The 22,002-nt window shown below is 43.8% G+C and overlaps 1 protein-coding gene across 1 annotated transcript in view; it reads right to left on the bottom strand.

Annotated features, from left to right (window-relative positions):
* Nucleotides 1-8,887: 8,887 nt before the first annotated feature.
* WNT11 (Wnt family member 11) overlaps nucleotides 8,888-22,002 on the bottom strand; it is a 222,481-nt gene continuing 209,366 nt past the window's right edge. Inside the window, exon 7 of the mRNA XM_078658529.1 lies at nucleotides 8,888-10,318. Within this exon, the coding sequence (XP_078514655.1) occupies nucleotides 10,144-10,318 (175 nt within the window). The 3' untranslated portion in view covers nucleotides 8,888-10,143. The remainder of the gene's footprint in view (nucleotides 10,319-22,002) is intronic.

Genomic DNA, 22,002 nt, shown 5'->3' with positions numbered 1-22,002 from the left:
TAAGGTTGACTTTACAACCATCACCATAAGGGTTGTTTGGGCTGATACAGGGTGCCCACTAGAATAGTGGACATCACATATCAGGCCAACTTCTCACACTCACCAGCCAAGACAGGAGGCCACCAACATGTGTTCCCACCAGCCCGGAAGGAGCGGCACAGTGCCAAACAGCCCCAACCACGGAGAACCAGCCACAACCAGGACACTGAAGGAACAAAAAGCGTCAGGAAGCCAGCGCAGAAGCCAAGCAGCCACACCTGCATGCCAACGCCATGGCCCAGCCCACACCCGGAGAAGGCAGGGGCAGTGGAGAGGCCCGGGTTCCCGCCACAACAGACACAGAACCACCAGACCACCAGGGAACTCGAAAGACCCACACCCAAACATGGTGCAATGCAACCAGAGAAAGAGAAGCCAGAAAAAGGCCCCCAGGCAGACACACAACAGGCGCCCCCCAAGGCTCAAAGGCCCCAACGGCCCAAGCTAGACACCACCTGGAGGCAAACCCACCACCCCCCACAACCAGGAGGCCCCAAAAAGGAGACATGGGCAGGGTATGCACTGCGAACCCAACTGGCAAAGGCATTGAGGGCCCAAATTAAAGCCCAGCGTGACCACAATAGAGGCAGAGCCAAAGTACCAAAACCAGCATGCAGCGATACCACAACCCAAGGAAAAACCAGCCTGGAGGGCACACAGGTGCACCACCCACTGAACGAACAGAGAGCAAAAGAGGGACAGGGCAGAAACTTGACCCGAGCAGACACAGCAACAACAGGAAGGGCCTGGAAGAGCAGGGACTGAAACCACAAAACTCGTCCCGAGCCACAACACACAGTGTGGAGAACACCAGCAGGACAGTGGGCAGGTACCCCCACGGACCAAGCACAAATGGAAAGATCAAGCCCAAAATGGAATGTGACAGGACCCAGCCACCACAGCAGGGACCCAAACCAGCCACAGAGGCACCAGGGGCACAGCAGGCAGACACCTCACCACTGAAAACCAAGCCTGCACAATGGAAACCAGGAACCTCAAGACACACCACACACAACGGCCCCATACCAAAAGCAGCCCACAGCAGAAAGAGGGGAAACCACCACACAGACACAACCTGAGGTCAGCAGAACACCGACAGCACCACCGCCCAAAAGAAATTGCCTCAACGGCAATCAGGCACACTGGGGTCACCCCAAGCACAGCCCTCAAGCCGCCCGCCACCCAGGGGCAGCCGCAAGCAAGGTCAGAGAAGAGCACAATCCCACAAAGGGGAACTACAGGGACCCCAAGCATTAGCAAAAACATCACTTATGGAAAGGCAGTGAGAAAAGCGGTGGAGAACTACAACACGGCACACACTCCCAATGCCAGCAGAACCCAGACCACTGAGTCAGCCACACCAACGCCCCAACCAGCGAGCCCAGACACGCACCACCAGCGCCTGGTCTGCAGGTAAACTACCATCCCGGTTGCCAGACACCCCAGAGGCAACACCAGCACAGCCCCCGAATTTCCAACCAGCCAAGGGCAGGCGACACGTGGTTAAAGCAGAGGCCCAGGACAGTGCAAGGGAACACAAAGGGCCCACAAGTGTGTGACAAAAAGGGACACAAACATCCATATGCATATGGAAACAAACACAATGTGTAACATGTCATAAGGGACTAGAAAGCTTAGAACAACAAAACAAATGGGTGGCCACAGTACAGAAAGCAGAGCAAAAGTGAGTGGAAAACCACTACTCAGTACTCACCAGCGGGCAGGCAGACTCTACACCACACCACTCTGCCAGCCCCAAGAAGATCTGAACAGCCAGCCAAGGCGTGCCCAAATAGCCATAGCACCTGGGCAGCAGGCCATCCAGAAGCAATCCGGCCACCAGGCACTCCAGGGGCCCCACCAGTTCTGCGCCCAAGCCGCCGTCCAGCCACTGCACAGCGTGTCTTACATCTAGCCCATCCATTAGAAGACAGATCGGAAGGTTCTCGTTAAGTGCTCCCAGTATAGGGGTCCCAGCATTCCTCTGTTCTTTTTTAGGTGAAACCTGGACAGCGAATGCGCTGTGTTGCGAGGCATGCTGTATTTGAGTATGGTCTTGAAGCTCTGCCTATTCTCCGCACATATTTTTCAATGGCTTGTGTTAATATCCTTGTAAATGCTGGCTTCTGATTTGTTAATAGGCTTATTAGTCCCTCCTTAGAACCGCCTTGTCTTCATTTATATCCTCCCATGAGTACTGACCCTTTTATTTCTGTTGTTACACGGTATGTCTTATTTAGTCTGTAAGCACTACTTTCTTTAACCCCTTCGCTGCAGGGCGTTTTCACCTGCTGTGCAGGGGGGAGGGGCGCCGTGCGAGGCGCCGCTGTGCTTGTGACGAGCTTGGCTCGTCATGAGGCACAGTGGAGCTGTACTCATGACGAGTGGAGTTCGTCACGACCACATCCGTTCTGGAATGTGGCACGGTTGAGCTGTGCTCATCATGAGCATGGAAAGAGTTAATGGGTTTCTCCTACTGTAGGCACGACATGCTTCCCTACAAAATTCATCGCACCATACGCGATTTCACTTTCCAAGAAGTCCGGGACAATGGCAGCTGCTTCTTAGAAATGGAATTGGTCTCGCAATTACAAGAGTTTGAGCTATTGGCATTGTAAATGACAATGCCTTTTATATATGTGGTAATTATCAAAACAGATAAATAAATGGTATTGTCAATTACAATGCCAATAGCTTAAACTCTTGCAAATGCGAGACCTATTGCATTGCAAAAGCTTGTTCTGTCAGGGAGATGGTTATCTCTCCATAAGTAAGGAATGGGACGAGGACTGGAGGGACCTGTGGGTAATCATATTTCACAAACTTGCATCTGTACTTACAGCTTTGTAAATGACGTACACCGTTTCATATGTGTAAGATTCTCTTTTTCCGATGTAAATCTAGCTCGCACTTGGAAAAATCTTTATAAATTGAGCCCTGCCCTGTACGTAATAGGTGCCAACACTTTTCACTATGTCGTTCACAGAATGAAGAAGAAACATATTTGTGATAATCCCTACTGTCAGTGTTAACAGAAAAGCAACAAAAACAAGCATTTACAATGCAATGATCTCGGCATCATTAAAGGTAGAGCTATTGGCATTGCTCATGACATTTCTTTTTTTTTCTTTAAATCATAAATAAATGGCATTGTCATTTACATTGCCAATACACAGCACTCTGCACTCAACAGCACACAGCACTCTGCACTCAACAGCACACACCACTCTGCACCTGCACTCACTGCTCTGCACACTCACTCTGCACTCACTACTCTGCACTCTGCACTCACTACTCTGCACTCACTACTCTGCACTCACTACTCTGCACTCTGCACTCACTACTCTGCACTCGCTACTCTGCACTCTGCCCTCACTACTCTGCACTCACTACTCTGCACTCACTACTCTGCACTCACTACTCTGCACTCACTACTCTGACAACTTAGGGATAAAAGTACGTCAAAGATGACCTTTTCCAGGCACAACACCAGTTTGGGTTCAAATAAATAGGGCACCTTTGTGAAATAAGGATCAATGATATTCGTTGCACAAGGCAATTCTCCGAGGTTTAAAAGATGCTGAGAGCATAATGACCCATCCACCTAAGAAAATGTAGAGAGGACGATTGCAGCCGGTGAGCTCGGTAATCCACGGTCAGCCGGCAGGGCCAGCTTCACGGCAAGAAGAGGTTCTACCTGTGCTTTAGGAGCTACTTGGGGTTGCCTGGTGAAGTGGAGAACCTTGGCACTAGAGTCCTGCGCCCTGCCTACTCGCAGGCAACTATAATGTCTACCCATGATCACGCTGCGGCTGGGGTATGCTAGAAAAAGGAGTACGAAAAAAAAAAAACAAGAAGCTTTAACTTCAGAAAGAAAAAAATGAAAATCACGAAAAAACAGTTGCTTCGCGGAAAGAAATTCTTCGGGACGCCCACTACCTTGAAAAAGGCCTTCCTAGAAAAAACAAAATATACATGTTGCTTTTGTATCGGTGAACCTTTAACATGGATTTACAATCCAAACAGCCAGCTCCAAAGAGACAGTTGCATTTATCATACAAGTAAAAGCAAAAGTCACTAAAAAAAATGTCTTTTAATAATTGATGCAGGCATTCTGAATGCTTCTGCACAGACCATCAGCGGTGTGTAGACTGCATTAATACTGCTTAAACATTGGGACTTGTCAGTATGGCTAACTCGATTTCAGAAATGTTTGCTGTATCCGGCCCATCGAAACAGTAACAGCAGCAACATATATTTTAATGTAGTGTATTGCAACATCTATCTATCAATCAACGAATCAATCAGTCAGTATCTGAGTAGCTCTCTCATCACCACGGGTGTATCCAGGCGCTGTATATAGCTAGCTGCACTGCGTGGGGTCTGAGGTTGAAAGGGTGTCTTTGCTTTTGAGCCTGAGTGAGAAGTCTTTCTATGGAGTGTGGGGACCTCTGAGGCGCCGTTATCGCATCATGGGACACAGCGCTTAGAAGCAGTGTGCGGGATGAAGAGGTGTGAGGGACGGACCTGCAGTTTACGGTTTTGAGTAACCTGGCAGCTTGGAGCAGCTCTGCGGGGGAGGGGCAGTGCCACCGCACATGCCAACATTTTAACTAACAGAGAGGGAGATTTTGAAAACAAATATGGGGGGGGGGGGGAGCTGCATTTTTCCCTTTCACTGAAGCAGAGGCAACGCTAGGGCGCCTCTATAAAATATGTTCGTTTCTATGCGCCACCGTCACTGGCAGGCCCCCTAGGCAGGAGACGCTGGGTGCACATATGTAAGGTTGAAGTTACCCGAGTCTCCCACCTGGAGACCACGCTCCCAGCTCAGCCTCTCGAACCCGTGTCACCTACGGCACCCCCTCCCTTCACAGCACCCATCATGATTCACAGCTTTCCAAGGCTGAGCTTTGGACACACAAGGACAGGGGGGCGGGCGCTGCAGGCTGGTGGGTGAGCCCTGGCAAATCTATTTCAAGCCTGGCTATACTATTTTAGGAGAAGAGGCCTTCTAAAGCGCACCCTGCGAAAATAAATGATTCGAGGCGCTGTGCCAGTCGGATTACAGCGTGTATTCCAAGCAAAGGAACAAGTTAGGCAGGGCATAGCCTCGCCTCAGAAACCACGTCTTGGCGCTATATTTGAGCTCAGACATGTGCACGAGTTGCCCATACATGTGATCCCTGGTGGATGGAAAACGTGAGCACGACTCTCTTGTGCACCATCTAGTGGGACCACCCCTCGGGGGGGTGGGTGGGGGATGTAAGGAGGGGGAGCTGTAGGGAAACTAGCAAGTATTTGGCACATACATTAAGGGTTTTTCGTGGTTCCGGTCACATTCGCCGTGTTTCGGGTCCGTCTCCTGAGGGTTTTTTTGGGGTGGAGTTTTATATAGCGCTAACTAGACCTGGAGGTATCAGAGCGCTTTACACGAGAAGCAGTTACATTACAAAGGGACGCCTTCATTTTATGTTAGGCACGGGGAGATTAAATGATGTTGAGCGTCCCTGCCGAGACTCGAACCCGGTTCCCTAGCTCCGAGGTTCCAGGTTCTAGGGTTAAAGCCCCACATTCCACCAAGGAACTCTTTTTTCACAACAAAGATTGTAATTGTGACAATGGACCAAACCCTGGTGTTTGCACCGACAGAGAGCTGGGGCTGAGGGGACTAGTGCCACAGCTGCGCCGATGCCCCCCAAGCACTGACCATCGGCCTGCGGGGTGGCGAGGACAGGCCAGGCAGCAGGGCACGAAGTGTGAGGGCACAGACCCGTCCCTCAAAGAGTGCAGAGGGCACAGTGGGCCTGAGAGGGTCTGAGAGAAGGGACGGACAAGAGCTTTCGTTGGGGCACTCGGATGTGTGGGCGAGGAGCCACGCCCCTTGGCACTGCCACTCGGTTCTCCCTTGGCAGAATGGCAAAATACCTCTCCGTAATTTAAGGTGGTGAAATTATGATTTCTTCTTAACTTAGTGAGTCATCTCACACTTAAACAACAGTAAAAGGTAGACGATAGTCATGCAGGAGCTTCTACATAAAGAGCAAACGCGAAGCAGCAGCGTACTAGAATGAATTAGTCAGCAGCGCGAAGACCTCTATTTGACGTACTATTGACACTGAAATAACCACCCGAGTGGAATAGCCAAGTTTTGATCATTACCACGAACACGGGTTAGACTTACCCATTGTGACACTTATGGTCACGAGTTTAGAATTGTAGACAAAGATTGTGAATTACATGTAATGTAAATGTAAGATACGGTGGCATAGAGAAACAAGGGTAATAAAACGCATTATTATCTCTTCAACAGATTAATCCCTTGACAAAGGCGCAGAGCGCCGAAATGCATTGGGAATAAAGGGAAATACAAACGAGCAAAATTGTCGAAACAATGATTGAATGATGAATATATAATGAGATGTGAAAACAACATCTACATGAAATGAAAAATCATTGAATAAAATAACGATCATGTACAAACATCAACAACGTGACATGGTTTAATTTGAAGAAAAAGTTGAACGCAATAATTCGCTGGTTTCTCAGCACATCCTGATGCCCTAGGAGACGGACTAAAACTCTATGTCCTGCAGATTCGGAAATTATGTTTTCACCATGGCGGCCACGTGAAAGGTCATGATGAAATCTGCTTTCCAGATAGCAAGGTGGCTTTCACGTCCCTTTTCAGCACCAGCCAAGATTTCTGGTGAGGGCTAAAAATAATAAAACGTGTTTGTCCTAGAATGCGTAATAGCAGAGAGCGTGCCCCTTCTACCCACCGTGACGGTGCTGCAGGCTGAGAAGTGGGGACGGAATGTGATGGAGCATATTGTGGCCAGTTTCACCGACCACCCGCTCTCCATACCTTGGTAATAGCAGCAGCTGTGGCTCACACTGCAGCTCTGTTCCTTTAAGAGCAGGCTGGCACAGATAACGCAGCCATGTTTTTTTAAGTCTCCAGCAGCAGCGAGCGTTTAACTCCCCCGAACCATCTAAAGCACTACCACAGTTAAGGCAGCCATGCTTGTTTACGTCTCTATCAGCAGACATTATTCACGTTTCGGGGCGGAGGAGAGCTGCGGGCGGAGGGAGGGGGGAGCGGGACAGAGGAGAGCTGCGGGCGGAGGGAGGAGCGGGACGGAGGAGAGCTGCGGGCGGAGGGAGGGGGGAGCGGGACGGAGGAGAGCTGCGGGCGGAGGGAGGGGGGGAGCGGGACAGAGGAGAGCTGCGGGCGGAGGGAGGGGGGACGAGCAGCTCTGGAAACCACCACCGTCTTTCTCCGAGGCAAAGCAGAAATGCCTCGGAGAAAGCATGGTAATTTTCGCATTCGGGGGCGTGTGTTTTGTTGTTCTGAGTGACGGGTGACGTCACTGGCGAAAGAACAGCAAAATGTACGCCCCCAAATCCGAAAAAGACAGAGCCTATTCGGAGGGACAGCTCTCTCCTCCAATGGCTGGCCTCCGTTTAGGAAGCCAGCCAATGAGAGGGAGGCAAACACAGAGGCGGGACAAATAGTCCACACTAAGCAACATTAAATCTCGGTACTTCCGGTTCTGCCTTCGGCAGACCGGATATTACCTCGACCTAAAAACACATAATGCTGTCTCTAACAGCCAGATTCATCATCGACATGTTTTGCGAGTCTGTAATAGCGAATAATAAGGAATCGCTATTACAGACTCGCAAAACGGGATTCATGTAGGAATCACAATATTTATTGCGATTCCTACAGCTTTCTTATTTGCGATTAGCTAATTGCTAATCGCAAATAAGGAATAACTCCCCATTCATTCCTATGGGCCTAAAGACCCATAGGAATGAATGGGAAGACATATCAATGTGCGAATCGCTATTAGCGATTCGCATTTTGATTTTGCTTTTTCAAGGGTGCAGGGGTGTCCAATGGACACCCTGTTGCACCCCTGAAATGACATTGGATGCTGGTGTTACGCACACACATGTCCTTGGGACATGTGTTTGTGTAACATACAACTTAGAAAAATGCACTTAAGTGCATTTTTCTAAGTTTCCGCTATTTACCACGAGGTTTGACTTCGCGGTAAATAGCGGCCCAAATTTTTAAATGTTTCATGAATTACATTTAAGGAATCTCAAATAGAGATTCCTTAAATGCAATTCCTCGCAAATTTGCGAATTCTATAATTGCGATTTTTGCATTTGGGATGATGAATCCCAAATGCAAAAATTGCGCTTGCAAAGGGCCAGATTCTCAGAATCTGGCCCTTTGCGAGCTGATTTCACTTTGATGAATCTAGCTGTAAGTGCTTACAACGAGGGGATGAGAAACATTTATTTTCACCTATCAAGTTTCGCAAAGTGTCTTGATTCTCATATTCGAAGCTTTTTCTTAACTGAGTGAAACAATTTTCATTGTAATTGAATTGAGTGCTAAACAACAACCTGCGAAGTGTGATCCACGCTGGTTACTCATGTGTGTCATGTTTAAGTGGAGAAAAGGTATTCAGATGTTTTCTCTGCAAGTCTACTTTTTGAGAAGTTCTTCCATGCATAATGGAACTGTGCAAGAGAAGAAAATGCCTGCAAGGTGTCCCTTCTGCAGAAGAGTGTTTTTTGAGGTAACCAATAAAATATTCAACATAAGATGTGGCAAGGAGCTGAATTTAAAGCATGAGTCTCAAAGTGACAAACTTTGCAAACGATGCAATGTTGCAAACTAGTTCACAGTCCATCACAAAGACAGAAAAAAGAGAAAAAGATACATCTTTGCATACCTTTGTCAGGATTGTAAAATTGTAAAATAGAGTATGTTATCATGGCGGAGTGTAATATTGACCCAATGTACAAGTAACTCTGGGATATAAAGTAAAGTCATATATTGGATAGTTTAATATTGGCAGTAACAACACATTAGTGCAAAAATAAATCCATAAATACAAAACTAAAATATTGTTACAGCTAATAGTTTTGTTTTACCAAAATCCGATGGTCAACCAAGCTGAGCTTCGGCAATAGTTGTGTCCTGTGCGTTTTGGAAGAAAAGTTGCTGACCATCTGCGGTCGCGAAGTGCCCTGTGTTAAAAAGCAAAGACTTTCTTTCCCATAATCATGAATTTAGCAAGTTATTAATACTCACCCCCTTGCCACTATAAATCCCTGCCCTAATGAAGTGAGCAAATCTTTCTTCTTTTTTAGCTGGCACAAAGGTTGATAAATTTCTATACACATTTTTAAAAAAGCTTCATGTTTTATAAACCTATAAGTAATTCCATCAATTTAATTTTTTACATTTAAAATATATATTTGTTTATAGAATGCAGTTAAAGAAAGCAAATGTTAAGCTTATAAATATCTCTGTATGGTTGGCATACAAAAGAAACTATGTACATCCACAAAAAGTGGCTCGGCACTGCTGCCATGCCTAGGGCGAAAGTAGACACGTGACGTGTGGCTGTCGCGAACTAGCGGTTGTCCCACAATATGTAGAACACTGTAAGCAGAGCCAGTGCAGTCTTATTCATTACTGAGGAGTCCCCATTTTAGCAGATTTCCTTACTGCTCTCCTTCCCCCAAAACAACATTGTTTCTTGATATTGTGAACATTTTCAAAGCCTCGTTTCCTCTTTTCGGATTATAGATATATATATATTTCCATAAACATTTCCTGATCACTTGTATAGATTATTCTGGAAAAAGCAGAAGGGGTGTCTCAGAATGATCTGAAGTGGATTCCCAAGGCAACTTTGGAAAAATAGAGTGATGTCCATTCAAGCCTCCCCCGACAGCATCTAGAGCGCCCACTGGAGCATATGCTGAACGTCTAACTTGGCAGCCATTACAAAGGGGTCTGTAGCAAGGCACAATCCCGCGACTCAGACATCGGCCAGCTCCATTGTCTTCCTGGGGCGATCTTTCGAGTGAGAGAAAAAAAACCTTAGATACTTGAACGCCAATTCTTTCGTACTCTGTGTATGTCTTCTATTTAGGACACATCTTTTGAAGTAGCCTGTCTTCGCAAGATGAACGACCCGCAGTCCAGGAGAGAGCTCTGCTTTTATGGGTGGTCCTTTTTTAGGTTCTGTTGATGTCTGAGCTCCTGAACAAAGCGGTGGCAGGGTGATTTCATTTGCAAACATATCTCTCCACAGTCCGCTCGCATTTTTTGCAGGTCACGTAGCAGCACCAGTGGTATTTGCAGTGGCACCGCTCCACCACCTTGTCCATGTATGGGTTGTACCCTCTGCCGCAGCACATCAGGTCACAGCTGTCGCTGCCATTGGAGGTTTTATTGCACTGCCTAGAAACAAAAAAAAGAGAATTAGCCATTATGTTCATTCACTCCATTGTTAGGCCACTGAGTATTTTGGCTAACACTTCTTCTAACTTGGCACTAGCTTGAGTAAAATCCATCATAGGGAACCTACTGTTGAAGGTTCCTTATTCATGCAGCCTCGCCTTTGAAACACAGAACAAAGAGGCAGAGAGTACATCTAATCTTCCCACACTGGTGACTTTGATTAGTTGTAACTTGCACATTGAACCAGTCAGCAGTTCAGCCAGGCTTCTATTTCCAAGATACAATTTATATGCAGTTTTTGTATCAGGTGACATTTGGTAGACACTCATGTTTTCAACTGTACACAGGCGACGGAATGGGTTATTTATGACAGTGCCTGAAAGGTTAAAATTGAGGCTCACACACAATTTCCAAGTTGTACATTAGCTTTAGACCACCATTTTTACCATGCGGTCCACTTTACTCCTGGACATATTAATGGCATTGAGAAAGGCCTAGCCAGGTATGTCAAAACCTATTCCCTATAGTTTTATTTTTGCATGTGTGGCAGGGATATATTAGCGGGTGCTCTTTTATCTACCGGATGTATTGAGACTCTGTGGGGGATATTTATAACAACATTTTGGAGAGCGGTGTTACGCCGAAATTGGTAACGCCACGCTCTGACATTTTTAAAATGCAGGAAAGCACCGTATTTACAAAAATACGGCGCACCCCTGTGTTCCCTCTAGCTCTGGTGCTAATAAAGCTGCCTAGGGCCAGCGCAGGCACCCATGCGCCATGTTGCAAGGGTGCCTATGCAGCAGGGGTGATTGTTTATCTACAAGAAGGGACACCTTCCTGTAGATTAACAATCTTGAAGGGCAATTTGCTCTTTCCATGTGTGCTGAAGAATGCAGAGTGCATCACACATGGAAAGAGCAAAACACGAGGATAAATGAATAATTTCGGCTCGTATCACCAGTCTAAGACCAGGTGTTCCCTGGTCTTAGTTTTTGGCGGTGCCCCAGCCTTGTAAATATGGGGCAGCATCAAAAGCAATGGGTGTTGCAGCAGAACCCCCACTGCAATACCCTTTCACAATAAGCGAAGCGCGAAAAGGGGCCTTATTTACAAGGCAGCGTTAAGCCAAGTTAAGTGGCTTAACGCCGCTTTGTAAATAAGGAGATATGTGATTCAGTGCGCGCAACGAAATTCGTTTTATTTATTTAAATCTTTACTTACCTGTAAAACTCCGTAATCCATACATTACTACCCCCCACCCTGCCCCTCCCCCTGCCCACGTCACCGCCCTGCAGAAACTCCTACTGCCGACCGCTACTGCACTTGCCTACAGAATAGCACACTATTGCTGCCCAAATTCCACATAATACATATATAGAAACAACTACTAAAAATTATATTTTTCCCGGTTCCAGCCCTGATGTTTGCGGATGATACGTTGCTTATTTCAAAATCCCTTATGGGCCTGCAAAAGATCTTAGATAGATTTTATACCTTCTGCACCCTCAGAGGTTTAGATATTAACATCTCTAAATCCAATTATATGGTCCTAAACCCTTGTACCCCCCACACGTTCCATTCCTACCCTTAGAGGGTCTCCCTTGGAACGTGTTCACACCTTTGAGTACTTGGGAGTTACCCTCACGGAGCACTTTAATTGGTATTTGCTTATAAGTAGGAGTAGGCTAAAGTTAGAGCAAACCATGGGGTAAATGATAAATTACAGAATGGTTCTCCCTTTTGTCCCATCTCCCCCGCATTGCATTTTTTTTATTGCAAAGCACTTGGATCAGCTCTGTACGGAGCTGAGCTTTGGGGGCATAGGGATGTGTCCACTCTTGGGCTAGTTGTGAATCGCTTTGTGTGAGAACTAACTGGCATCTCCATTAGTACCCCGTTGAATCCCTTAAGGTTAGACATGGGACAAAGAAACATAATGGATATGATCGGTCCGAAGCCCATTTTATACTGGAAGAGATTTTGGTCTACTCCTGAGCTGGCATTATACCACACAGGGCTGTTGAAAAAACTACGAAGTGCGGGTGCAGCCGATATCCCATGGCTGAAGCAGGTACTCTTTCTAATATTTGCCTTAGTCATCTTTGGGATGCACCTTTAGAGGCTAGTGGAAACTCTAAAGCCCTAGTTAAAAATGCTCATTGGGAATATAAACTGAGCTTGCTGCATCGCCAGTCAAATGTAGGATCTCTGACTATGACTTTCTCCCAAAGGAAAGATAGGCTGGAGAATTTATTGGAGGAAATTGAGCCGATGACAGCTAGAAAACTCTATATGCAGTTCATATAGGGTCCCATGCCCTTCATTCCTCTACAGCGAGGTGGGGGGGGGGGGGTGCATTGTGGTCTCCTTACATGCGTTGTGTATCTTGCTTTAAAGCTATCAAAACGCTTGGCCATGTCTTATTTTTTTTTGGTCCAGTGTATCAAGCCCCCAGGAGATTGGATATTTGTCCACTGTGCTGTAATTTAGGTGTTAGGTTACATCAAGAGGCTCTGAGAATTTTAACTAGTGTCACCAGCCAGTGTGTAGTGTATGTGGGCTCATGTTTTTTTATTATCCATGTGGAGACTGAGACAAAATAACATAAAAAAGAACATATTGCCTAGCTCTGACCACCATTTAAATACCTAACCTAATGGAATCCTTGTTTACAATCTTTTATAAGATATAGATTATTATTGTGATGACCTATTTAATCCTTTGAATATATTCATGCATTCTGTTTGGATCTTAATTTTGACCATTGTCCCATTGTCAATTTTATGGGATTTTATTATATTGCAATGAGTTTTTTTTAGTTTGATGGCATAATTCGGAATAAAGTTGATTGATGATGACATGACATATATAGAAACAACTACTAAAAGTTATATTTTGTATTTATACTGTGCTTGCTATTGAACTTTGCAGTTTCATAGCACCGAGAGTTGACCCCCACCTTCCCCACCATGTTTGCGCCACTATGTTTGACTCTTTCCAGGAAGCAGAGATTTAGGTGCCAATACTCCCCTCCATGCACCAGCAGATCTGTATGTGCATGTGTGTCACTGTCAGCCTACTGCCATGGCTCAAGCACTACTCCTGCACCCTGGGAATCCATCACCAGGCTTCTCCTGGTGGCTCTTCGGCTGTGGAGCCTTTCTTCTGAACCACAAAGAAGGGAATTCTTTGTCTGTGAGTCTATGCAAGAATAGTACCATTCGCACCTCAGAGTACTTATCTAAATTGGCAGCAATTAATGTCCAAAAGTAACTGGTGACATTTCAAAGCACATGCCAACAGAGTCTGGAGTTCACTGTACCCAAGGTCACATTTACAAACAATATGATTGTCACATCTTGGCCATTCAGACTATGGGACAGGGATAGAGAGCCCGAATCAAAAAGCCAATGGCAACTAAAGCTTGACCTTTGTGCGTAAATGTTTTGTAGTGAGTTTAAATTCATATGTTATATTTGCAAAATCTGAATTTAACTCAGAATGCTGCTTCCTCATGTGAAACATTATATCAGAATATGGTAAAATTACACAGGAGCGAACTGAGTTTGAGGCTGTTCTATAAATTTACCCAAACACTCCATTGCCCCATTGCTTTTACGAGGCATGAGTGGGTGCAGGACTTTGTGCTGATAACAACACCCAATCAATCAATCAATCAATCAATCAATCAGGAGTTTGTTAAAGCGCGACTACTCACCCGTAAGGGTCCCAATAACCCCTCCCCCAAAACAAAAGCATCTTAGGCTGCTGCTAATGTCCTAAGGAGTTTGCAGAAAACCCATGAACATCAACAGTGCCTAACCTCCAAACATGAGTTGGAAACTCACACTGTACAAGGGTTTCCAGCTCATGCTATCGGCTCCATGTGATATCGGATCCTCAACGGGAGACTGTGTGAGCAGAACCGATACCGTGTGACACACAGCGGGACTATGTGTGTTGGTAGGTCTGCAAATATTTCTCTCATGAGGAAAAAAGTTAAAGTGCAATTGCACTTTTGCATTACATTTAGGCATGGGTAAATGGTAAAGCACATGAAGTAACATGGAATTCACAAAAAAATGTCACAACTACTCCAGTGCTTCTATAATTTCTAGTTCCGGATTACTAAACAGGCAAAGTAGGCACAGGCCTATGGGCCCCACTCCTTTTAGGGGCCCTGCCAAAACAGATCAATATAATATTGATTTGATCTTGAAAGAAAGTTACAATCAAGCTTTCTTAAATTGTTTCCGAAAGATAGAAAAAAATGAATCAACTCAAAGAAACGAAATCTTTACATAAAAGACTCCACTGAATAGGACGTCTTGCAAAAGATAGACTTCCAAGATATCCTGAAAGATTTCATCACAAATAAATTGAGACAAGTGAACATTTCAAGTTTTGTGGGTTTATTAAAATTAAAAAATACATGTTTTGTTTAATAACATTAATAATTGTTAATGTTTAGTTTTGTGTAATAAAATTGGTTTATTAAAATTGTTGGTTTTAAAATAAATAACGTATTTGGAGATAATTTGCGCGGGGGTCCCCCGACATTTCGACTTCCTATGGGCTTCCACAGGGTTTTATTTGGCACTGATGGCTTCTATAGATTGGCGGACGAAGTTGTAGAATCCTTTGTAAATCTCATGGTAGTTGAAAGATCACTCCAAATGTAGGTGATTTGATTTTTGGTAAATTAGAACCTGAGTGTTTTGTGTAAAGGAAAACAAAACACACTCTGAGTGGAACTGGGGAATTGGACAGGGGGGAAGGGCAGTGGTGAGTGGGGAATAAGGGGAGCTTCTCCAGACCAGAGGTTCAATGAGAAGGACAGAATACTCTGCATGACTGCCCAAGTTTTTGTAAAAAACCTGCTCAATTGATGGATGAGGGTATTTAATTTCCAATGAGGTAAAGCTACATCATTCAACAATGCAAAGCTACTAATTGCATGAGTAAAAACTGTGCTGAGAGAGGAGTGTGCTGGGGGATTATAAGCAGCTGTAAGGGAAAAAACATGAGAGCGTGTAGCCTCAAACACTCCTGAGCTGCATGAACTAGTTGATGGCTTAATATTTGACTTTTAAGATCACTGTTTAATTTAAATATAGTCCTGCTTGTAAAAAAACTCAATATGTATCTTTCTCTAGATATGCTTCTCAGCTATTAATGCTTCAGCTAGAGAGGGTGAGGGGTGATGGGAGCAGCTCTCCCACCTTCCTGGAACTCATGGAATTCCCAGTGGCTCCCAGACCTCTTCTTCCTTACCATGTCAAGTGATACAAGATTCCCCTGTGATTTTAAAGTGACAAGAAAGATATATTTCCAAACAGAAATACCTAAGTGGGCTGTATCAGTTCGAATGACTCAGCAGGTTACAGGGAGAATTATAGGTTCAAAATGTTCACGTCAATTCTCGTGTGAATTTGAGCTCACAAATTTTAAAAGAGGTTTTGAGAAACAATAACTTTGGATTGCTTTTTAGACCAATTTAATTCCTTAGTATGTCTGAGATGTTTATTGTGTCTCTGGCTGTTCTTCAGGGTGAGCAGGTTCCCATCATGCAACCCCAAGGAAGTGAGAATAAAAAACATATTACCTAGGAGAATGTATTATTTATTTCTGTATTTATTTGATTTGTTAAGCGCTGGCTTGTAAAGAAGGACACCACTGTTGAAGATTGGTGATGAATTCTTAGTACCCATAACCCTTTCCTCCACAGATGGCTTTTGACGTTGGAGGATTAGCGGTGTGCAAAGTTTACATGATTTGCTTTCAAATAATTATTCTAAATTTGGGCAAAATTGCGCACAATTATTTGAAAAGCAAAACTGGCATTTAGTGCTGTATTTTAGCACGAAATGCATCCTTCACATTACCATAGAACATTCTTTAAAAACCAGACCTATTGGCATGGCCAACGCTTGTTTCTTTTTCTAGTCAAGCTCTTTTCCAGTAGTATCCCTTATGTACAGCACTTCCAGCCTCTGTCATGCTCCATGCTGCTCTGTCTCATGTGCTTCTCCCCTGCCCCCTTTGTTTTTTCCATGCCCTTGTGTTCTTCTCTCCCTGTCTTGCTTTCTTGCTTTTGTCCCCCCCCCCCAACAGCTCCATGTTCGTCTCTCTAGCCTGTGTGCTTCTCTTCCCACTGTGTTATTTCCCCCCACTCTTCATATTGCTCCCCACCTGTGCTGCCCATGTTCCTTCTGCCCGCCACTTTATGTGTTGCTTCTGGCCTCCCCATGTTACTTCACCACCCTATATTCCCTTCTTCCCCACCTGCACTCTCCGTGTTGCTTCCCCCCACCCACACCTCCCCCAAAAACAAAAAACAGCTTTTGTGCTACTTTAAAAAATATTTTCTTTGCCGGTACAACTTGGATTGGTAAATAAAACTAGAAAAGTGTCTGCGACATTTTGTTTATTGTTTACTCTTAAGCCCGGCTGCACAGCATTGAGCAACACTAAAAAACAATGGCAAATCCAATAGGACCCAAAGGCGAGACCTATTGGCTTTGCCAGTGCTTGTTGAACATGCCATCAGCTAGTGGGTGTACTAAGCATGTCAGGGACATGAGCTATGGTGTGCATTGCTGGTGAATATTAAGGCTTTTTTGATTTTGTGTTCGCTGAACCATAACTGACCTTTGACTGTGTTTCTTCAGTGAATGTCATGGTTTGTAGATGATGTATTTCACTCACCTGCCATGTACCCTTTCTGCGGTGTGCGAGGCCTCTGATAAGGCCTGTCATTCAACCCACTTCAGCCATGCACACCTGGAGTTTGCAAAAGCCAGTCTGGGTCCCAAAACTTTGCTAGCCACCAAATTTCTTGCAGGGAGTTATCAGTGCATGAAACTTTTATTGCTGCCATCCCTGAAAGGACCTGCTCAAGACATAACCCTCAGAAAGCTAAATCTGCCAAAAGTTGTGTAGATTGATCAAATGGTGACACATTTATTTGGAAAGGAACACTTCTTTTACACCCCTTCAAATCTGTGTCCAATGGACATCACAAAATCCAGAAAACCAAGAGAAGTCTGAACAGGCAAAGTTTTCAGAGAACTTTCAGGCAGAAAATTGGCAATGTTATTAGTCAATCAAAACGTTGCTCTCCCAATTGGATTTCAATCTATCATGAAATGCCCGTCAGTTGCTTAGTGCCTGCCACATTTATCAAATAGGGGCAAAATTACAAGCATATGGAAATTGTACTGCCCGCTCCTTTACCAATGCCCCCACCCCCCACTGATTGATTGGCACAAAACATGACACACCATTAGAAAATTACTAATTTAAAGCTTATGATAACATTTCTGTAGATTCATCACACAGTGACACACGTAAAATCAAATTAGCACCTTGGGCCCACATTTCAAAAAGCTCCCACCTCCCTGGATGTATCTGCATGAACTTAGAAATAAAAAGAATAATGTCAACATACTAAACGAGTGCCAAATATATTGCCTATTTATCAAACAGTGCAAAAGTTAAAAGCAAATCAACAACTGACAAGATATACCAACGTGTAAACCCTATCAAATCCAATCAGGACTTTTTAAAAATACTAATATTGAAAAAAAAGAAAGGATTGATTTAGAATGACTCAAAAAAAGCATGCTTTCTGAGCAAATGTCTACTCTTATTCCAGGATTAGTGGCTTTGGCTGTAGATGCATGCACATTTTCCTATGGGAGGTTATTAGTGGGAAAACAAGTCTTTTTGATCCCCCTCTTAACTTTTTGGACTCAGGCATGTTTTGAAGTGACCACTCAGTGGTAGGAAGTGTGCATTTGTGAAAAGCATAACCGCAGAGATGGTGCCAGGCTGATTCTATGCACCCTTTCAGGAAATATCGTCCTATAGGCCAGCTAGCTCACAGTGCCACCATAAGTACCCCTAAACCTAGACAGGTAGCGAATGGTTCTGGCAACCACTGAGCATGACAACCCTTATCCCCCTGGAATTGTAGTAACAGATCTAGAACCCTTTTACTCAGACACTCGTGCTCTCTTTCAGAGAAATATACAAGGAATACACAGCAGGACGGTTTCAATATTTATTGAACCAACGTGATTCTTGTATAAAATATATGTGCTGCAATGATCAATAGACAGACGCAAATGAAAGTTATTAGAAGTGTTAGGACAGTGAAGAGAATGAAAAGTTCCACCATCGTGCTAAAACAATGTATATAAGCAAGCATATAAAACAATATAGAAATCTGGCGTATTCCTACTATGTGTCCCCTAACCTAGGTGTGTAGGGCGTGTGTGTGTTCTGCCAAGAATCTTCGTACTGGATGATCCAACCCTGTTACCTGAAGGGAAAGAATGTAGGAGTCCGTCATAGTCAAAAGTTGGACACCCCTCACAGAGATACCTGCAAGTTACTGGGCCGAAGCATCAGCATGTAGAGACCTCGCCAATGGTAGCAAAGTGCTCCTGTGCCAACCAACACCGGGAAACTGATGTTTATTTAGAACAAAAGGGAGAGATCTTGGTCAGGCCACCATTGTTGATGTGTTATAGATTGCTCTGTCATCATATGTATGATACAAATAATTACATTTGCACCATGTATGTGTTAACCTTGTCCATGATGTGTCAAGGTATCATGATAGCATTATTGCGAAGTTGGTTTGTAAGCAAGTATAGGTTCCTAGAATCTAATCAGTATTGCCACTGTTGCAAATGTGCGGCAAAAGTCATTGTGTGAGAATGAAGGCAACTTTAGGAAGAAACCTGTGTACATGTAAAAATGGCAGTGTTTCCCTCTAGGCCTAACTGAGACACATGACAGGCACACCTTCACAAATTTGTCATGCTGGACCTTAGTTTATTGCGTTAACCGAGTTCCAAATTTGGCGCAGATTGGGGGCCAAAGTTTTCGGCAAGTCAAAAATGACTTTTCAATGGAAAGTGCAGGTGAACCATATCCACACAGAAATTACTGCCACTATGTCATAAGTAATATTTATATATATACACACACACGTAACTATACCTTGCGACTCCGCCATGCACAGTGCTGTGATTAGTGATGTAATTTCAGATGTTCCTATGATGTTATCAATGATGTCATAGTATATGTCATGAGTGACGTAATATGGTAGGTAATTAGCAGTGCATGGTGAGGGAGTGAGTTACAGTTACTTTAGGGCACACATTTTAGTAGCTTGAGATATCTATAACTGTTAAATTTCAGTAGCTTTGTTTGTTTAAAACGGTATGTTAGCTGCGATTTTCACGAAACTATAAAGCCCCTATAACCTTCGTTTTTCTGTGAATTTCTAGTTTTGTATTATAAAGTAAGATATTATTACACTTCCTAACTATAACATCACTTAAACCTTTAGTTTTTCAGTGAATTTCTATGTTTTTTTTATGTATGGTAAGCTATATATCGCTGTCCGCGGCTTGGTGTTGGGTGCAACAACCCCCGCAGATGCCTAACCCACTGCAGCACACAGCCTTTGCCTATCCAAGGCGAAGGGTGCGTGCATGGCTGATTATGTGATGTAACAATATAAAGGGTGTCATTTTAAGTAACGCAGAAGTACTAAATTTGTCAAAGGTTAAGAACCCCAAAATACAAAAAGATTGCCTATTGGCTTTATAAAGGGGTCAGCACATCAATATATATATATATATATATATATATATATATATATATATATATATATATATATATATATATATATATATAGAGAGAGAGAGAGAGAGAGAGAGAGAGAGAGAGAGAGAGAGAGAGTGCAGACTTATTGTTATAATCAAAAGTCAAAAGGTTGCCAATAATTATAATCAAACATACATTTTGTAAAAACATCCACATACATTTGAGCCTTTTTTATTTTCTATTTTTCAGGCCACAAATGCAACCCTAGAACCCTCCAAAAGGGGTCCTTGCACTCCATCTTAAGAGCATACGTCTCCAGGTTGGAGTGTTTAAAAAAAATATTTTAAGCTCTCCTGGGGTCATAAATGCAATGAACCAGGAGGCTTACTGTGTTTGGTTTAATGTTGTTGGGGGGCTGCTGCACTCCCTGCAGCCCACCACAAGATTTACTTCTTCTAGGGGCACCACCAGGATGAAAAAATATAATTTTTAAAATATAATTTTTAAAGGCGCTAGAGCATTATGAGGCACTCCTGAGCAGTGAATCATAAATGAGTGGCTCCCTTCACTCATTCATTATTCTTTTTTACCCTTTCTGTTTTAATTTTTTGGGTGACCCAGTGGCCACCCAGGGCACCCACAACATTGCCAATAGTTGTGAGTAATGGTGAGATCCCCAGCCACAAGTGTGGCAGGGTCTGGCAGTTTTAAAATTATTTTTTCTTCAAGTGGGTGCCCATGTGTCCATTTGGGGCACCCACAACATATAAATCATTGGGGATTGAGGAGGGAGCCTAAAGGCTCCCGCTGCCACAGCTGGCTCCCCAGCCAAGCCCTGCACCAAGCCTCAACCGGCCAAAGGCTGTGCACTGTGGATGGGTAGGGCGCCCAATCACACACCTCGCATGGTAATGACATCTTACTTTACATATTAAAAAAATAAGAAATTCACTGAAAAAAATAAAGGTTAAATTGATGTTTTAGTTAGGAATTCTAGTAATACGCTACTTTATATAAAAATAAAACCTTGAGAATTCACTGAAAAAACAAAGATTAAAAAGCACATTATAGGTAAGTGAAAATATCAGTTAAGACATACCATTTTAAACTAATAAAACCACTATACCTCGTAACTATAACTTGCGTCCTCGCCATGCACTGCTATTTACCTCACATATTACATCACTCATGACATTTTCTATGACATCATTGATATCACTGCAACAACTGAAATGACATGATTGATTACAATGCTATCCATGGCGAGGGCATGTGTTATAGTTACTTTAGGGCTCGAGCTGTAGTTGCTTTCGATATATATAACTGGCAAATTTTAGTGGTTTTATTAGTTTAAAGCAGTATGTTTTAACTTAAATTCTCACGTAACATTCCTTTAATGGTTTTTTTCAGTGTATATGCATGAAATACAGTGTTCAGGAAACCTATACATCTGTATATAAACAGGTTTTCTGAATATTGCATTTTTTGCAATACACACACACATACATAAAGAGAGAGAGAGGTAGAGAGAGAGAGAGACTGCACCACACTAAACGCTTAGATCGGGTGAGTGTATCTCTAGAAAAATAACTACACTTGTTTATAGAGGAGCAAAGCCAGGAGAATAGGTCTGGCTCTACTGGGCTTAAGCTTAAAGGCCACCTTTCTGTATACCTATATTTGTATGCATTAGCTCATTAAAGACAGACCTCTTGGCTTTATCAATGCTTGTTGCACTTTTGCATTGGAAGGAGAACCTCTACTCTAGTCTCCGAAAATGCCTGCAAACCCTGTGTTGCACTGCCAAGTCTGCTGGGCAGTGTGCCAAGTACATGTCTGACATGATACACGAAGCAACTGTCCATCCCTCAGTTTAATGTGTGCAGCAAGTCTGTGCAAAACGGTGTTCCAGCAGCAATATAAAATCGTAAAATGCAACTACCTATCGAATGGAAAAAGATAGCTGCCGCCCAACCAGGCGGTAAATCAGTTAACAGCCTAGCTAGTGAATAAATCAATTTACAGCCCAGATCCATGTGAACTGCAAGAAGTACATC

Source organism: Lissotriton helveticus, chromosome 8 (genome assembly GCF_964261635.1).
Source record: "Lissotriton helveticus chromosome 8, aLisHel1.1, whole genome shotgun sequence".
Classification (NCBI taxonomy): Eukaryota; Metazoa; Chordata; class Amphibia; order Caudata; family Salamandridae; genus Lissotriton; species Lissotriton helveticus.
This window is presented reverse-complemented; position numbering and strand designations above follow the sequence as displayed.